Raw genomic sequence first — 17,898 nt, 5'->3', positions numbered from 1 at the left:
AACATTTTTAATTCCTTCTTGTTCCCCTCAATGCCGGCAAGCCGACCAAGCGTTCAGCTAGCAAATTAGGCCCTAACATGATGCTCCCTCCGCCATGCTTCACAGTTAAAATCTCATTAATTGAGAATGTGATTTTGAGTAGCACAGAACAAGTAGCACTTAGAATTCAGTAGCCTTGTTGTGTGTGCAAAAAATGCCTGACATCAGTTTGCTTATATTGCGTGTCTATAATCATGATTTAGACAAAGATCAGCTCAGGTTTTATGTTTAATCAATGCAAAAAATTCCAAATAATTCACAATTTTTTTCTTACAGCGATATGTGAATGTGTACATGGGCAGATTCTGAATGCTGCTCATGTAAACTATGGATCACTCAAACAGTAAAACTGTATCAAAACACACAGGACATACAAGCAGACACATCCTTTATAGGCCGCACCTGCATAGACAGCAGGGGAAATGACAGATGTGTGTACACACACACATACACATACACATCTGCTTCTGAAAACAACAAAGGAAGGCATTTTAATTGGGCAGATGGGATCTTTCTTCTGTGTGCATGCATTATCTAACATTAGCATAACTACAGAGCATCACAGCTGTGAGTCATCATCGGTCTCTTCTCAGAAAATACACGCACTTCCAAAATTCATTCTGGCACTCTGGTTCATTCACAAACATGAAAGTATGCAGCGTTAAAAACAGCTCGATTTTATGACCCCCGTGGCCCGGTTTACCACACGTTTCCAAGAAATATTCAAGTTACTTTCAGTTTCGGATGTTAACAAAAACAAAACATTGAGCTGATGTAATGATTACTTATTTTTACTTATTTTACTTACGTATTTGAATTAACTGCATCTTTTTAATTTCAATTATGATCACTATCAGGTTTTTATGTATCTACCCTTCAAGTTGCAAACAGTGGCTCGAAAACTGGGAAAATGGAAAAACAAGAGTCTTAACTGCACATTTAAATGTATAAAGGTTTTAACCTGAAAAATATTTAAGTTCAAAATGCATTAATAGCATTGCTTCAAACATTAAAAAATACACAACTACTGCTCAGCTGTTCTAAATTTGTCTAGAAACTTCTGCTTAGAGATATTTTGACAAGCAGTGACAAAAGTGGGTTTTTTAGTCAGGTTATGATGGTCTAGAGTTTTGTTAAGTCATGCTTTCTGTAACTTAAGGCCGGGTCTGTTTCTCATTATTTAGTTACAGTAAACTAATCTAAGAACTTCATTTAGGTTGAAAATGTAATCCAGAGGAAACATTTACCTTGTTGTGAGCTTTGTTTGCAGAGTCTGAATTCATGTTGTCTTTGTCTGTGAGTCCTGAGGAGAAAAACACATTAATGCTAAAGCACAACAGGATGCTCTGCTTCCCAAAAGCAAAAAAGCACTGTATATCAACTAGAAAAAAAGAAACATAACAATTTTATATTTACATATACACAATATAGACTCATCCATCCTTTTAACAGGCTGGGAAGGAAAAGACCTGCTTCCTGTTTTTAGTCATCATACAGAAGTCTCCATCTTTTTTTGTGCATCTCCTGCACATTTCCAATTTATTACTTGCAATATGTTTGTACGCGTAAAAACGTTCATTGAATAAACATTTAAGCAACACCCAGAGTGTCTTTTTCTATTCCCGTGTCTCCACTTGTGCATCTACTCACTGTCATTGTTGGATCCACTCTCCATGGCTCCATAAGGAGGGGCCAACAGTGCAGCCAGGCTCTGACGATACTTCTAAAAAGCAACACACATCAGAGGCCACATCAGCCTTGGAAACACCTCTAGCAGGGTATCATCTTTAAAGCACCAACATCTTTTAAACATCAAAACCCATTCCTGTTCCATCTCTCTCTCGCTAAAGCGCACAATGTTGCTTGAACACAAAAGCGCCCCTCAAAACAAAGCCCTTTGTACAACCAAGATCATTTACATGCAGAACAACATTATATAATACACACACACACACACACACACACACACACACACACACACACACACAGCATGTAAACAAGGGTTAGACTGCTTTGATGTGTGCAGATGCTGTTCTTACAGTTGTACATTTCTGTAGCAAAGACTATGAAACACACAGAGCCAGAGCTTTTGTGTCTGAATGTGCCACTGCTCTTCTGCAAGGTCATTATCAAGCAACCCATGCTTTCTGACAACTGCCAGGAATACACACACTGGAAGAGAAACAGAGACAGCATCTGTTTGACCTAAAGACACAAACGCTCCCCTATCCGTGTTTTTCTTGCACACACTCGATCCAGAAGCTAGTGAAGCTAGAACACTTCATGTCAATACTAAAAAATGCACAAACGTGATTCCAGAGAGTTTCATTCTGTAAAAAGACAACAACAGAAAAAAAAACATACAAGCAAAGATTATGCACACTACATACTAGACACAGTTAAAGTCAAGGAGTCCGACTCACCTGAGTTAACACACTCAGCTGCTTAAGACTGAAGGGACTGAAACCCCAGAGAGCTGCCCTCTGCTCCTTTACAACTCACGCACACGCCACCGGATAGCATCCTGCTCAAAACAAGCTGCTCTTTTCCTTTTTTTCTCCCCTCTCTCTTCCTCCCTTCCACTCACACAGTCGCCCCACTGTCTGCCTCCGTCTCACTCACCCTCTCTCACTGCGATCACACCAGGAACCAAGCCACTTTCTCTCACAGGTTACCAGGGTGATTCGAGTCTCTGTATTACTGAGCTACTCTAGTGTAGGAAAAGGGGTTAGTAGTCAGAAAAGGGAAAGGCAGAAGTAGTGTTGAAGAGGAGGAGGAAAGGAAGGAGGCTAACAAAAGAAACGTGGCCAATAGAAGAGAGGGGAAGCTGGCATTAGAAATGTAGAGCAGGTGAAAAGGGGCACAGGAATAAATCAGAAAAGAGAAATGAAGTAACCACAGTCCAGACAAACTAATTATTAGCAGTAATTGTTACATATAAAAACATGTCTGTAGGCTATTTCCCATTCAAACACTTTTTTGATCTCGATTTTACTAGAATTATGGAGCAGCGCTTTTTTTCTTTCATCCTTTCATCAAACACATCCTGTAGCTTTTTAGTCTCCACCACAAGCACACGTACACAAATTAGTCCTTGCACACGGGCACACACATAAAACACAGAGAGCCATATTTTGGAGATAAGATTAGGAAAAAAACAAAACAAACAAAAGACAACAACCTCAGGCCATGTTTTCTGTTTTATGTCCACTGTCCTTAAAATAGACAGTCGAGAGGGAGACAGAGTGCACTTAGTCAAAAACACACGCACACACACTCTACGAGCTGAATAATACGATGGCACACATCACTTTAATAACCAATTATTGTCTTATCTAGGTCTCATGTGTTCCTGTAGCACAAAATGGAGGAATCACATTTGAGTAAATTGAATTTCAATTCATCCACGGTCACACGGGGAAAAGTCTTTTTTATTTTTTTAGACCAGATAAATCAAAACAATGTGATCGATAAAATTGTTTGTGAGAGGGGTCATAAAATCTGATTTAAAAGCCAAAAAACACCAGACAGAAAATAGTTATTTTTTATAACCAAACTGTCAATTACCTGCAATTTCATTAAAAATAAGAACCATCAAAAAAAAACTACTGTTTTCTCACAATCACTGTATGGAGATGAGAACCATAGTGTGGGTCGGAAAGATTCTGGATTCTGCAATACAAAATAACCACCTGTCAGACCAAACAGCAGCTCAGACCACACAGCCTTTCATTGTGAGGTTACAGTGAAGTGCTGCCCAGCTCTGCCACGACTTCCTCTCTGAGAGAGAAACAGTGAATGGAGCTTGTAACTCCAACAAGGAGGCCCACGGAGAGGCATCTACTACAAAGCCAAATCTCTCGGGGCAAGGCTGTGTGAGTGTTCGTACTAGTAGGTTGTGCGATATAGTAACTCTTTGCAACTGACTGTGAGCTTTTACATCATTTGTTATCAAATCATATTTTTATTTTATTTATAAAGCACACAAAGCTGACGCAGGAGGGTCACACAATAAAATGCCACACACACACACACATCAAACAACAAACCATCACTTTCAGTACTTTTTGTTCATCTTTACGCTAAAGATACTTGATAATGACTTCGGCTGTCTGTTTGGGGTCGTCGTTCTGCTGCAGAATACATTTGGGGCCAATAAACAACCATTCATATTTCTGAAAGCATTCTTTGTTTACAGCTTTTTTTTCCCACACTTGCCTAAAACTTTCGCACAGTACTATAATGAGATCAAAGCTCAATATCTGGTATTACCAAATCTATTACTTGCTATTGCTGTTGCATTGAAATCTGATGATTCTTTTCAGTTTTAATAATTCCATCAGTGCTGACAAGATCCCCACACCACTGGCTGAAATGCAGCCCCAAAACAATGCCAGAGCCTCCACCATGTTCTTCTGTAAGTTGGCATACTTCAGCTTAATTTTCCTGTTTCCCTTCCTGAAGAATAACTTCTTGACTTACCTTCTCCTTCTCTTAGATCATTTCTGATGAAGCTGCAGATAACTCAGCTGAAGGGTCTGAAGCATCTCTCTGGTCCTGCGCCAAGTTTTTGACATATTTGTTCTTAAGGACATGACTTTCCTATAATATAACATATCTATAGTTTAAGCCTTCCACTTCTTCTTTAGTCCTCCACTTGTCCAGTTTCCTCAAAATTTCTTAAGGACAAATTTCCCACCAGGCTAAGATCTACCAAGATTTCAGCTAATACCTCATGGGAGTCACTTTATTGGTGCAAAAATGCTAATGCTAATTTTTGCTATTTGCCCAAACATAGCATTTAAAATAGATTCTTTGCTAAGTTGTATTTTGACACAGCACTGATTCATTCATTGAGTTCGCTGCTTTTTTAATACTTCATGTATTTGATTCTTATTCTTAACAAACAAAGAAAAAAACATGGAAATAGTAAAAGGACTGGACTGAGAGTGAATTTAAAAAAAAAAGCAGCCAATAGCCAAAGAAAAAACATTGAAAGAACTTCAGAAAGTCTCAATTTAACAACTGGAAAATAATCTGGCTCCTTACATAACTAAATAAATAAGGGGTGGCTCAAGACTTTTGCACAGTAATATCAATATTATTTCCCTTGCCTAGTGTATAGCCTCTTGTGTATGATCTTTTCATGTTTAAATATCTTTATGAATACTCAGCTTAGATGAGAGTGTAAAATAAGATTGCATATATTATCACATTACCACTCATTATTTAGTTACTGAATATACAGTATATGGTATTATGGCTACAGCCTATCCTAGCTGTCACTTTGCAAAAGAAGGAGAAACACCCTGGACCAAGACACAAAGACAGACAACCACACTCACATTCACATCCCTCGACCTCCTGTGCATGTAATGTGCTGTGGTAGGAAGCCAGCATGTCAGGAGAGAATCCATGCAGTACACAAGGAGAGCATGCAAACTCCACACAAGCTGCGTAAATCACTTTTTAAGGGAAAACATACTCTGAAAACTTCGTAAGCATCTTCTGGTTTCTTAAAAGAATTGTCCTTGGGCTTTTTGTTTTGATGGCTGCCTCACTGGAGAAATGTGACAGTTCATCCAAGGCAGAAAACTGTATTTCAGACATGCAGATACAGATCACTGAATTACAGTATGTCCTTTTGTTTGTGGCCTTGTTATTGCAGGAATCTGTGTAACCTGCCTAAACAGAAAATGTAATGGCATTTTTGGGACTTTATAGTTAGTTTTACATAGTTTTATAGTTTTTTAGTTTAAGAAACCAAAACTATTATGCATATACATTAAAAAATTGTACCAATTCAAACAGATTAACCTCTCTACAGCAGCTTAACAACATTTAAAATGTCCTTAAAATCATCGTTTTAATAATTCTCAGAATTAAAATATTTTGTTATTAATTTATAGGCTAAAGGAAATCTGAGAATACCTTTATTTTTCCAAGTAGGAAATGTGAATCCAATTAAAAGAAATAAAAAAGGAATCATTTAACTAATCGTGTTTAGATTTTTCTCACTGTTCTCACTTTAAATAAATCACTGTCAAGTTACCCGAAGTGTGCAATAGATGTGCAAAAAGGCACCGTAATGGTGGACAGCCCTCTTGTGGTTAAAAGCACAATTACAATAAAAGTCTCAAAAGCAAAGCTCTTTCCACAATGGAGTTCATGCAGAATCATGAAGTTTCATCTCATGTCACACCTCCCAGAGAGTCTTAAACTCCCTCTGTTCGATCCGGAGCAGCTCGCTGGTCTCTCTGCTGACAATGGTAGCGTGGCGCGGCGTGTTGTCCAGGATCGACTCCCCAAAGGCTGTCCCAATCCCCAGCGTGCAGATTGTGACTGCATCCTGCACACAGACATGACAACTTTTAGTTACTGTGTTTCTATAACAGACGAGCATTTGTTATTGAGCAAACATGCTTTGTAGCAGCATTCACTATGCTGCTACAAAGCAGTGAAATTATACAGCAGTAGCTACAAGCAATGTGTATTAGGTTATTTTAATGAACTCGGACAGACATGGAAAGCAGACGGATTAATATGTGCAAATGAATGCAAATAAATCCAAATATGAGCAACTGCTGTTTACTGTAAGACAAACGTCTCTTGGTGCTGTATATAATTGGGTAGGCTAGAGGGAAGCAATGGACGCATATTCACTGCTTAGTGGTTCAAACAAATACACTGCTTGCTATGGAAACCTTTTCAGCTGTCCAAACTGACATTTCAAATATAGCCATAGAAAGTAGGCCACCAATTTCACTTTAGGGCTACATACATGAAAAGGACGTCTCACAATAGAGGAGCTTCTTATCGCCGTCTTTCTTTCGAAGCAAATCCTCTCTCCTTCTCCTCCCACGTGTCATTCTTCCCCACTACATGTATAGTATAACTCTATTTCCACGCTCTCACAGCGAGGGTTTAAAGTAAGGAGGAAGCCAAATTTCTCAGTGGCAATTTCTCTCTGGTATATTTAGGAAGGGAGGCACAAATGGAGGCTAAAGAGTCAAACAAATTCAGCTCTCAAACATACAGGACAGAGTAGAAGCCCCTTAAAAAGGATCTTGTTTGATAGAAAATATATGAGAGCACTAGGAAATATCAACCATGAAAGTAACATCACCAATCCAAAAGCATCCAAGTCATTATTCATGTATGTTTCTCAATGTGACTCTCACCTGGTGGTTAGCGGTTTCTGACACTTTGACATCCAGGGAGCCAGAAAGGACTGCATACCAGCTGGTGCCAATGTCTCCCTGTCGAAACACTGCGTGCAGTAAAATACATTAAACCACATTAAGAGCTGATGAAAAACGTCACTAAGACAAAAGCACTCATAAAAACATGCCCTGCCATCTGATGATAAACCACAATCACTGCTGAAAGAGACATCAGCCAAAAAGGTTTTGATACAATGATAAATTGATAATAAATATATTTGCAATAAACTGAAATGTGATTGAAAAGGTTATAAATGCACCTAAAAAGGAAAGCGTTTTAAATATTTTTATCTTTAACTGAAAATCAATTGACTTGAGCTCAAATAAGCAAAATGCTGACAAAACGCTGGTGTTAAAGTAGCTACATTAAATATTGTCTTGATTTTGTGATCATTAAATTACACTACTATAAGTAGTATACTGGATATAGGTCCACAATTTGTTGGACAAAGACATAATTTTTGCAGTTTTGCTTCTCTACGTCACTGCAGTGAATCTTAAATCAATCAATCGTGGTATGACTGAAGTGCAGACTCTCAGCTTTAATTTGCATTAACGGTAAAAAGACAGTTTTATTTATAATCCCCCAATTTCATAGACTTATATAGAATTAATTGGACAAACTAACAGGATTTTAAACCCAAGGATTGTTTTTAACACTTGGATTAAAATCCTTTGCAGTCAGTGACTGTGTGGAGTCTACAATCCATAGATGTCCCTTCAATGCTCTGCTTAGGTCTTTGCTGCAACCACCTTCTGTTGCTGCTTGTTTGTGGCTCTCTCTATGACTTAAAAGTCTCCAGCAACTGTAAAGCATGCGCTGTTGTGTTGAGATCATGTGACTAACCTGGCCCGTGAAGAATATCCAGTTTCTTTGCATTGAGAAACTCTTGGGTTGCTTCTGCAGTATGCTTTGTTTCATTATCTATTTGCACTGTCGGGTCAGTTTTGCAGCATTTTTCTAAATCTGAGCAGAGAGTACAGCCATGTACACTTCACAGGTCATCCTCCATCCATCATCATCTATCATCTATCAGCAGTCTCACCATCAATAAACACTATAATGACCCAGTTCCACTGTCAGCCTTATGTACCCATGCCCTAACATTTTTTAGATGATACACCTATTCCTCAGGAGTGTCCTTGACTTGGCTAGAAGTTGTTTTTCATAAGCCTTGATTATAATCCATTGTGAATACAGACACAGGCAGCTGGAGACCCAGTCACAAAAAACAGGCAGGATGCATACACGGACCCTTGCGCTCATCTTCTGATGATGAAATTTGCTTAAATCACTTGGACTCTCTCAGACTCATGGATGCAGGAAGTATAACAGAAGCTTTAACCATAGAAATACTTCTATCATAATCCATTTTAATTGCCCTCTGTGGTCTTTTAGGCCTCTCGGTATCCTGAGCTGGTCGTTGCAGTCCTCCTTTTTAAGAATACACCACATTAATACTTTGGCTACCCCTAAAGTTTTTTCTATCACTCTGACAGACAAAGCAAAACAAAATAAAGCTAATGATGGCCTCCCTCACTGGCACTGACATCTCTTTGGGCTTCATATTTAAAATGAATGTGAAAAGCTATAAAATGCAAATTCAAGACTTTTAATCAAATCCAGATATTATGTCTGTTTAATTTGTCATGAAATTACATGAACAGGCCCTACTTGGCCATGAAACTGCTTTTCGGTGAACTGTCCAATTAATTTTGAGCCTCTGAAAACGGGGGACTGTGAATAAAAAACGTCTGTAATTCCTAAACAGCTGACATAATATTTTTGTTAAACCCACTGAATTAAAGCAGTGCTTCAATCACATATTGGCTGATTGATTTAAAATCCACTGCTTGCAGAAAAATCAAAAAGACAAAGCATGAAGTCCAAAAGGAAAACATATAAAACAGACTGGATCCAGGAAACAGTAGGGCAAGAGGAACAGAGTATTGGGAGGATGCCACTGTATATACTTACTCCTGTAAGTATATCGTATACTTATAGTATACTTATACTTATATAGTGGTATCAGGGAAGTGGAGAGAGCTAGGGAAAATGATACACAGTTGAACTAAATCACAGAGGATGAGGCAACATAAGCAAAAGTAAAAGCAAATACAAGGAACAATTAATAATATTAATATTAGTATTGCACAAATTAGTTAAAAACAGGCATTGAAGAAGGTTAGGCACATTTTTGCATTCCAGTGCATCGTAAGTCTTACTGCGCTCTCTCCTTAGGAGACAAAAAGGTATATTATATACTGTATGATGATTTCCTCCAATCCTTTAGAGCCTGACTAAACTCAACAGCATCAAAGACATCCTTTTACATTCCTGTCAGTATTGTGGGTTTGTGAGCGTGCGTGTACGTACACGTGATGCCTTTCTCCAGGCATTCATAAAAGGCACAGGCACAGATCTGCAGTAGGAGCGGAGGTGGGAACCTCTGGAAGGCTTTGACCTCTCTTAGTCGGGTCAGAATAATATCCACGTCCTCTCCCGAGCGCTCCGCAGGCCTGCGCAGAGGAAGAGCCACCATTAAACCCACACGAGGCATTAAAAAGGTGTATAAGGGGTTATGCAAGAAACAATTGGCATGATGTAACTTGTTCAGTGTGATGGATTATCTATCTTATTCAGGTCTATTTCAGCCTGAACTATAGCAAATCAATCAAAACCCTGCAGTATGCTTTCACTAGCAGTCATGTTAGACAGTTGCAATTATCAGTCAATGGACTAAACTGTGAGAAAGCAGCGATATTGCCCTTTAAGTAAGAAGGCTGCTCTATTGTTATAATATTATCTATGAATATTTGTGCGAGAGCACGCTGTCATTGTTCTGCCTGGTGTCTTAGTGATAACAGTGAAGAGCTGCAGGCACAGTTTCTCTCAGCTCAGGCCCCCCACAGGCTGTTGATGTAAGATCTCATTTGTACTGCTGCTTTTTCTAATGCGCTTAAATCTGAGCACACACACACACACAACTAAGTCATTGTTGGACATCTAAGCAAGCACACACAAGAGACTGCACGCACGCGCACACACAGAAGTTTGATCTGCGAGCTTAAACAGTCTGTTCTGAGACGTGGTGGTGCAAAAATACCAAGCCAAAATGTCTCAGAGTAACACACTGCACTTAGCACCATTCATTCACTTATTTTCCCCTTCTTTCCTGATAGTGACTCATCTTTGCACGTGTGTGTGTAAGTGTCTGTGTGTGCATATATGTGTGTGTTCATACAGAATAGCTAATGCACTGTGGGCTCTTCCTTCACAGATGAGAGCCTCTCAGTCCCCTCTTCTGCTTCATCTCCTTCCTCTTCCCTCACTCCCAGCCCTCGCTCCTTTCTGTCTGCTTCTTCTAAACCTTTCTCTAATCTCCATCTACTTTTCTCTTCTTCCTCTTTCAAGACTTGCCAGTTTTTAGAACATGATAGCCAAGACTGAAAGGGACAAATGCAACCCATTTTTCTCCTTTTCACTAGAAGCACAGATTCCTGGTGCATTTAGTGCCACCACTTACACATACCAAACGCCCTATTTATCCCTTTACGTCTGCTCCGCAAGCTCAAAGGCAAGAGTGACTCCCACTTTACTCACATGTAGGTACGTATGGTAATAAACGCCGAGCACGTGTGTCACGAAGCAATGAAATGTACCTGTACCGTGTACCTTGAAGGGTTTGCCACAATAAAAACAGATCAAAGGCTGCGTTGCACAGCCCATCTTCTATTCCCATATCAGCCACGAGCTCAGAGCTTTGAAAGGTGGGTCTTTTTTTCCCTCTCACATTCTTTCTTTCTTTTTTTTTTGGTCTCTGACTCATCCACCTAAAGCTCATGTATTGGCCCTTGGTGCTTCAACAGGGTGTCATATCCCAGAGTAGGCTGGGTTAATGGTTGAGACAGGTGGGCTCCCACACACTACGACAGACAGGGAGAGACAGGGAGGTGAACTCTGCAGGGTTGAATGGGTAATACAAACACCACCCTTCACATATGCGTCTATAGTAAAACTGTTGGGCTGTGTCAGTTATCGTCCCCTGGTTAAGTCTTCACCCTTTCCCTTTTGTCCATTAACCTGTGCTTGCTCACTCACTTCCTGTCGGGAGGAATCTGCCTCCCCCGCTGGTGAGAGAAGAATATGACCTGAGAGTTGTTCACCTTCTATCACTGTCCCTTCATGTCTCCTCTCTTCCTCGACCTCTTCCTTTTGTCAGCCTTCCCCTCTCCCTCCCCCACTATTCGTGTCAGCAGAGATCTCAGCTTTCAAGCACAAATTATGGCGTGTGCGAATACGCACACACACAAACAAAGGATTAACAAATCGACCAGCGTGACACACTGAAGACAAAAACCAAGAGACAGCAGAAGGTCATGCAGATTGTTTCTTGAAACAACCATCTGGAAAAATTCACTGTTCACAGACAAATAAATCAGAGGTTGATTTGTGGCCGCCTGTCAAAGTGCCACACAGATTCAAAACAAACAGATTTATTCGCCTGGTGGATTAATACATTACTGCAACACAGATTATGTGCCACTGGCGCCGGTGAGGTCGGCTGCCGTCACGACTGCTCCGACCACTTTTTCTTTGTCTTTGTTTTTTAAGTTAGTTTTCAGCGTTTCTAAATCGGCAAAATCATCACCATTGGGTACATTAGGTATGACAGTGACACTCTTGTTTCTATTGGTATACAATGTACTCACAATTCGAAGTTTTTAACTCCGGATCCGAGCTGGCCGAGTGAGATCTCGAGGGAGAACAAAGGGAAGCGGCGGCGGCCTAGAGGGAAGCGAGCCGGCGTCAGGAACAGGCTGAGAGCTCGTGCACACCGCACACCTCTGCCTAGCATCCTGCTCGCCAACGTCCAGTCACTGGAGAACAAGCTTGACGACCTCAGGGCCAGGATAAAGTTCCAGAGAGACATTCGGGACTGCAATCTCCTCTGCTTCACCGAGACATGGCTGAACCCAGCGGTGCCGGACCACGCCATCCAGCCGGCCGAGTTCTTCTCGGTTCACCGCATGGACAGGACACGGGACTCGGGGAAGTCAAGGGGAGGCGGCGTGTGTTTAATGGTGAACAACTGGTGCAACAGTGCGAACGTTGTTCCTCTCACACGCTCCTGCACACCAAATCTGGAACTACTGTCCATCATGTGTCGTCCTTTTTATCTACCTCGGGAATTTACATCGGTCATTGTAAGTGCCGTTTATATTCCACCACAAGCGGACACGGTCACCGCCTTATGCGAGCTGCATGAGGCACTCACACAGCACCAGACACAACACCGGGACGCTGCGCTTATTGTGACGGGGGACTTTAATAGCGCCAACCTCAAACGCGCAGCGCCGAACTTTTATCAACACATCACCTGCCCCACCAGGGGTGAAAGGACACTGGACCACTGCTACACTACGGTCAAGGACGGCTACAAGGCACAATCCCGCCCCCCGTTTGGCAAATCTGATCACGCCGCCATCTTCCTCATCCCAAAATACAAACAAAGGCTGAAACAGGAAGTTCCGGTTCAGAGGAAGGTCGCACGCTGGACGGATCAATCGGTGGCCGCGTTACAGGACGCACTCGATGACGCAGACTGGGGCATGTTCAGAAACAGCTCCGACGATGACGTCAACGTGTTTACGGAAGCGGTTGTGGGATTCATCGGGAAACTAGCGGATGATACCGTGGAGACAAAGACTATCACAACGTTTCCCAACCAGAAGCCGTGGGTGGATAAAACCATCCGCGACGCTCTGAGATCCCGCACCGCTGCCTACAACACGGGACTCATGACGGGGGACATGGACCCGTACAAAGCCGCGTCATATAACGTGCGGAGGGCGGTGAAAGAGGCGAAGCAGCGCTACGGGAGGAAACTAGAGTCACAACTCCAACAGAGTGACTCTAGGAGCCTGTGGCGGGGACTAAGGACAATAACGGACTATAAAGCACCAACAACCGGTATGACGAACGCGGCCGTGACTCTGGCAGACGAGCTGAACACTTTCTATGCTCGCTTCGAGGCTGCAGCTAAGGTCTCCAACAATGCTAGTGTTAGCGGCGCTAACGGCTGCAGACAGGAAGATACTGCCAGCACCGGAAACGTGCTCGTCATCTCCGAGCATGAAGTAAGGAGAGCCTTCAAGAGAGTGAACACCAGGAAAGCAGCAGGACCAGACGGCATCCCAGGTCGTATCCTAAGAGACTGCGCATACCAGCTAGCTCCTGTGTTCACTGAGATATTCAACATCTCTTTATCTCAGTCGGTGATCCCCACATGCTTCAAAGAGTCCATCATTGTTCCTGTCCCGAAGAAACCCCACCCTGCTTCTCTCAATGACTATCGCCCTGTAGCCCTCACCTCAGTAGTGATGAAGTGCTTTGAACGCCTGGTCAGAGACTTCATCATTTCTTCACTACCAGACACACTGGACCCACTACAGTTCGCTTACCGTCCAAATCGTTCCACAGACGATGCCATCTCTCATCTCCTCCACACATCACTCACTCACTTGGACACTAGAAGGGGGAATTATGTTAAAATGCTCTTCATAGACTACAGCTCTGCATTTAACACCATAATTCCCTCCACACTCACCACCAAGCTGGAGCATCTGGGACTCAGCTCATCTATGTGTCAGTGGATCTCCAACTTCCTAACTGGCAGACCACAGGCAGTAAGGATGGGCGGACATGTCTCAGCCTCCACCACTCTCAGCACTGGAGCCCCCCAGGGGTGTGTTCTGAGCCCCCTGCTGTACTCTTTGTACACATATGACTGTGTGGCCACTACCAGCTCCACCACCATCATCAAGTTTGCTGACGACACCGTCGTGGTGGGCCTGATCTCTGATAACAACGAGACGGCCTACCTGAAGGAGATTAGGAATCTGGAGAACTGGTGCCAGAGGAACAACCTCCTTCTAAACGTCAGTAAGACAAAGGAGCTGTAGTGGACTTCAGCACTAAGCAGGAGAGGAACTACCAGACCCCCGTCATCAACGAGTGCCCAGTGGAGAGAGTGGACAGCTTCAAATACCTCGGAGTTCACATCACGCAGGACCTGTCATGGTCCTGTCACATCAACACCGTGGTGAAAAAGGCCCGACAGCGTCTCTACCACCTCAGACGCTTGAGAGACTTCCAACTGCCCTCCAAGGTGCTCAGGAACTTTTACTCGTGCACCATAGAGAGCATCCTGACGGGAAACATCTTAACCTGGTTCGGGAACAGCACCATGCAGGACAGACGAGCTCTACAGAGGGTTGTGCGGTCAGCTGAGCGCACCATCCGCTCCGAGCTCCCTGACCTGCACTCAATCTACAGCAGGCGGTGCTGGACCAAGGCCAGGAAGATCGTGAAGGACCTCAGCCATCCCAACAACAGACTGTTCTCTCTGCTGAGGTCAGGAAAGCGATTCCGCTCCCTGAAGACCAACACAGAGAGACTGAGGAGGAGCTTCTTCCCGCAGGCGATACGGTCTCTCAATCACACCACCACACAGTACTGACCCACACATACAGTTCTTACACACACACTGGACTTTCTGGACTTTGGTTTTGCACAACACTGGTCACTATATTCTTCATTTCCGGTTAATACTTGTACAGCTGCTGTTATTGTGTATATATTTATTTATATTTAGATTTCTTCATACATTCTTATATAGTTCTATATTGTGTATTTTGTTGTACAGTTATTTTATTTTCAACTTTAATTTATATATTTATCTTTATCTTATTCTTCCCAGTTAAATTTACCCTTCATTCTAATTTGTGTTGTACAGTTATTTCATTTTTAACCTTAATTTATATTCTATTCCTTCCTAGTTAAATTTACCCTTTTTAATTTTTCATATTTATTTCCTATCTTATTCATAGCCTTTTCCTTTTTTGTTTTCTTTAGGTCACGAGCAGTTGTCCAAGCATTTCACTACATATCGTACTGTGTATGACTGTGTACGTGACAAATAAAATTTGAATTTGAATTTGAATTTGTATGCAAGAACCTCTTCTGACACTCATCTGCATCACCACTAACAACCAGAGATGGTGTTAAATCACTGAGCAGCATAAACCCTGCTCACTTTGCATTCAAATGACCAATTAGAGTTAGAAATGACTCATCAAGTTTTGCAAGATTTGCAAATTAACCTACATAATACGCACACTTATACTTTTCACCTATGAGGAATTGCTTTTGCTAAGACTTACTACTTTGATATGTCACCCTAGTACTAGACAAAAATATTTTCCTGCAATAAAAAAGGCATTAAATATAAACTTGGATCTGGCTTGGTGCTGTGTGTACGTTGAGTGCACCATCTATTTAACTCCTGGTACAACAGAAAACAAAGCAAATAAGATCTTATCCCACATACTTCACAGCCACTGGCAATAAATGTCTTCGGACAGATATATTACAGACAGTCGTATCTTAACCTCTGTCTTTCTTTCACCTTCCTCCCCTCTCTGCCTCTCACTCCTCACTTGCTCACATCAACAGTTAGCATAGATGAAAGCTCCCAAACACACATACACACACTCCTGGATATTGATTGAATAAGAGGTGGATAGCTTAAAAGCACTGAGTGCTCTACAGTAAGATCCTGCACAGTCTTTATGAACATCCAGCTAATACTGCATACTGGTGACTTTAAGTTTCCAACATAATTATTCTAGCCTTAATTTCAGTAGATGTTTTCAGCACTGACTTAAACAGAAAAAAACAACAACATTTTGCACGTTTATTTTATGAGATATGTGAGCAGGAGAAGGACACACTCAATCAAAACTGCAAACAGAACACAATCGTTAAACTTGGGAAACCAAATTTATTTGCAGTGTTTCTGTGCTAGACCACCAAGCTAATGGCTTATGCCAAAGAGAAGCCCTCTTAAATAGGGAGTGGCTGTAAGTCTGCAACCAATCACATTCCCCATTTGCTCACCAGACCACAGCAAAGATCACAACACCCTTTGAATTTTTACAAAAGCATAAGCTACTTTGAGCAAATTGTTCAAAATATGTGCAACTAAAACTGAAGCAATCTGGAACTTAAACAATTTCTAAATTATTACAGATTGTAAAATATATTTAAAGGCGCCAGCATCTCGAGTTGACTATTGGTGGTAATGTGTCTTTTATGGTAACAACTCATTGATTTTTACACTGTAAATCTGAAGATGCCAACTGGGCTTCTGGAAAGCTACGAGGCCTTTCTCACTAATTTCTGACAATTTATATTCAGATCAATTACTCGCCAAAATAACCCAAGGACTAATTAATAGTTAAACTGGTTAAAAAGTATAATGCCGTGTTGTCAGTACCCTTATCAGTGACTAATAGTTGCATTTATCCACTCAGTTTTATTCCAGGTGAGGATTAGGAGACAAGATGGTTGCTTCAGGTTGCCATTGGTAATGTGAGGATGTGTCAGATAGGTGTGTGTGTGTGTGTGTGTGTGTGTGTGTGTGTGTGTGTGTGTGTGTGTGTGTGTGTGTGTGTGTGTGTGAGCTGTGCATGTCATATATGTCACTGCCTATGATCTAGAGTAATTACTGTAGTGCTGCTCTTCATCATGTTTATTTATTCGAGCCCTCTCCCTGAGCTTTTTCAGCACAGTAAGGGAGCTTTGCTGTTAATTGGGCAGGCACAGTGTGGACTAAACGATTTTCTAATCGCTGCAGCTTTTGAATTGTTGAGCTGTTGATAGACAAACTGTGAATTGGATGTTCGGTTATTCTAATCTGTTCAGTCAGCCCAGACTAACGTAGCCTCATGCAGCACTGTGAGATAAACGGGAGGAGGAGAAAAAAATACACTGCCTGCGCTGGCTGGCCTCTAGTATTTTATTCAAATCACGCCACAGTTGTATTTTAAAAATGTATGGCTATTTGATTCAAGCAGGCAGAGATAAACCATGTGCGTCTCGTCATCAGCCATGCAGTGCAGAGACACCACAGTGAACCTCGAAGCCACCAACGCCTTTTTGACCGGAGATACAAAAACAGGAATTTTTTTTTAAAAATCGGTGTGTATTGTTATGCACTGCAGTCTGTACAACTGGGCGGCAAGTGGTGTCAATTTAATAACAGCGATAATATACTAAAACAAAATGAGGCGTATCACGTTATTATTGCACAGTCACACACTGCACACGCAGCGATCACCGGTTCCGATTAATCACGTTGACGCGGATGAATGAAAGAGGGCAGAGACGACACAATCGTTGCTGCGTGGGGATGCGCGGCGTGGCACTGGGTCATGTAGTGCTTTCACCCACCTTTTATCCAGGCAGCAGATCCACTCCGCCGATGGGGACGAATTAGGGGACGTCTGCACCGCGACCATCTTCCCCGGCTGTGTGTGTGCGTGTGTGTGTGTCACTAGACACTGTGATGCTTACCGGAGGAGGGTTCCCGGTTGTCGGTGGTCGTTAATGGTTGTGAGCTCTGACTCCCCCTCCCCGCCCCTCTGCCTCACACAACTACGGGATGTGTGTTCATATATATATACATATTTCTTTTTAAAAACAACACATACACACACACACACACACACACACACACACACACACACACAGATATATATATATATATATATATATATATATATATATATA

At 41.9% G+C, this 17,898-nt stretch overlaps 1 protein-coding gene across 2 annotated transcripts in view; it reads right to left on the bottom strand.

The window, feature by feature from the left end:
• LOC308383803 (rap guanine nucleotide exchange factor 4-like) overlaps window positions 1–17,698 on the bottom strand; it is a 28,986-nt gene extending 11,288 nt beyond the window's left edge. The window contains exons 1-6 of one of the 2 annotated variants that reach the window (XM_080861925.1): window positions 17,560–17,698; window positions 9,640–9,782; window positions 7,221–7,309; window positions 6,242–6,388; window positions 1,690–1,762; window positions 1,287–1,342 (exon numbers count right to left, since the gene is read on the bottom strand). In XM_080861925.1, coding sequence (XP_080718051.1) covers window positions 1,287–1,342; window positions 1,690–1,762; window positions 6,242–6,388; window positions 7,221–7,309; window positions 9,640–9,782; window positions 17,560–17,627 — 576 coding nt within the window. In that variant the 5' untranslated portion in view covers window positions 17,628–17,698. Of the gene's footprint in view, window positions 1–1,286; window positions 1,343–1,689; window positions 1,763–6,241; window positions 6,389–7,220; window positions 7,310–9,639; window positions 9,783–11,975; window positions 12,798–17,559 lie in introns of those variants that run through there. The other variant, XM_080861924.1, reaches the window with a different exon arrangement.
• Window positions 17,699–17,898: the final 200 nt, after the last annotated feature.

The sequence above is a fragment of the Rhamphochromis sp. 'chilingali' genome, assembly GCF_963969265.1.
Source record: "Rhamphochromis sp. 'chilingali' genome assembly, chromosome: 16".
In the NCBI taxonomy this organism is placed as follows: domain Eukaryota; kingdom Metazoa; phylum Chordata; class Actinopteri; order Cichliformes; family Cichlidae; genus Rhamphochromis; species Rhamphochromis sp. 'chilingali'.
The sequence above is the reverse complement of the archived record's forward strand: the minus strand, read 5'-3'. Positions and strand labels throughout refer to the sequence as shown.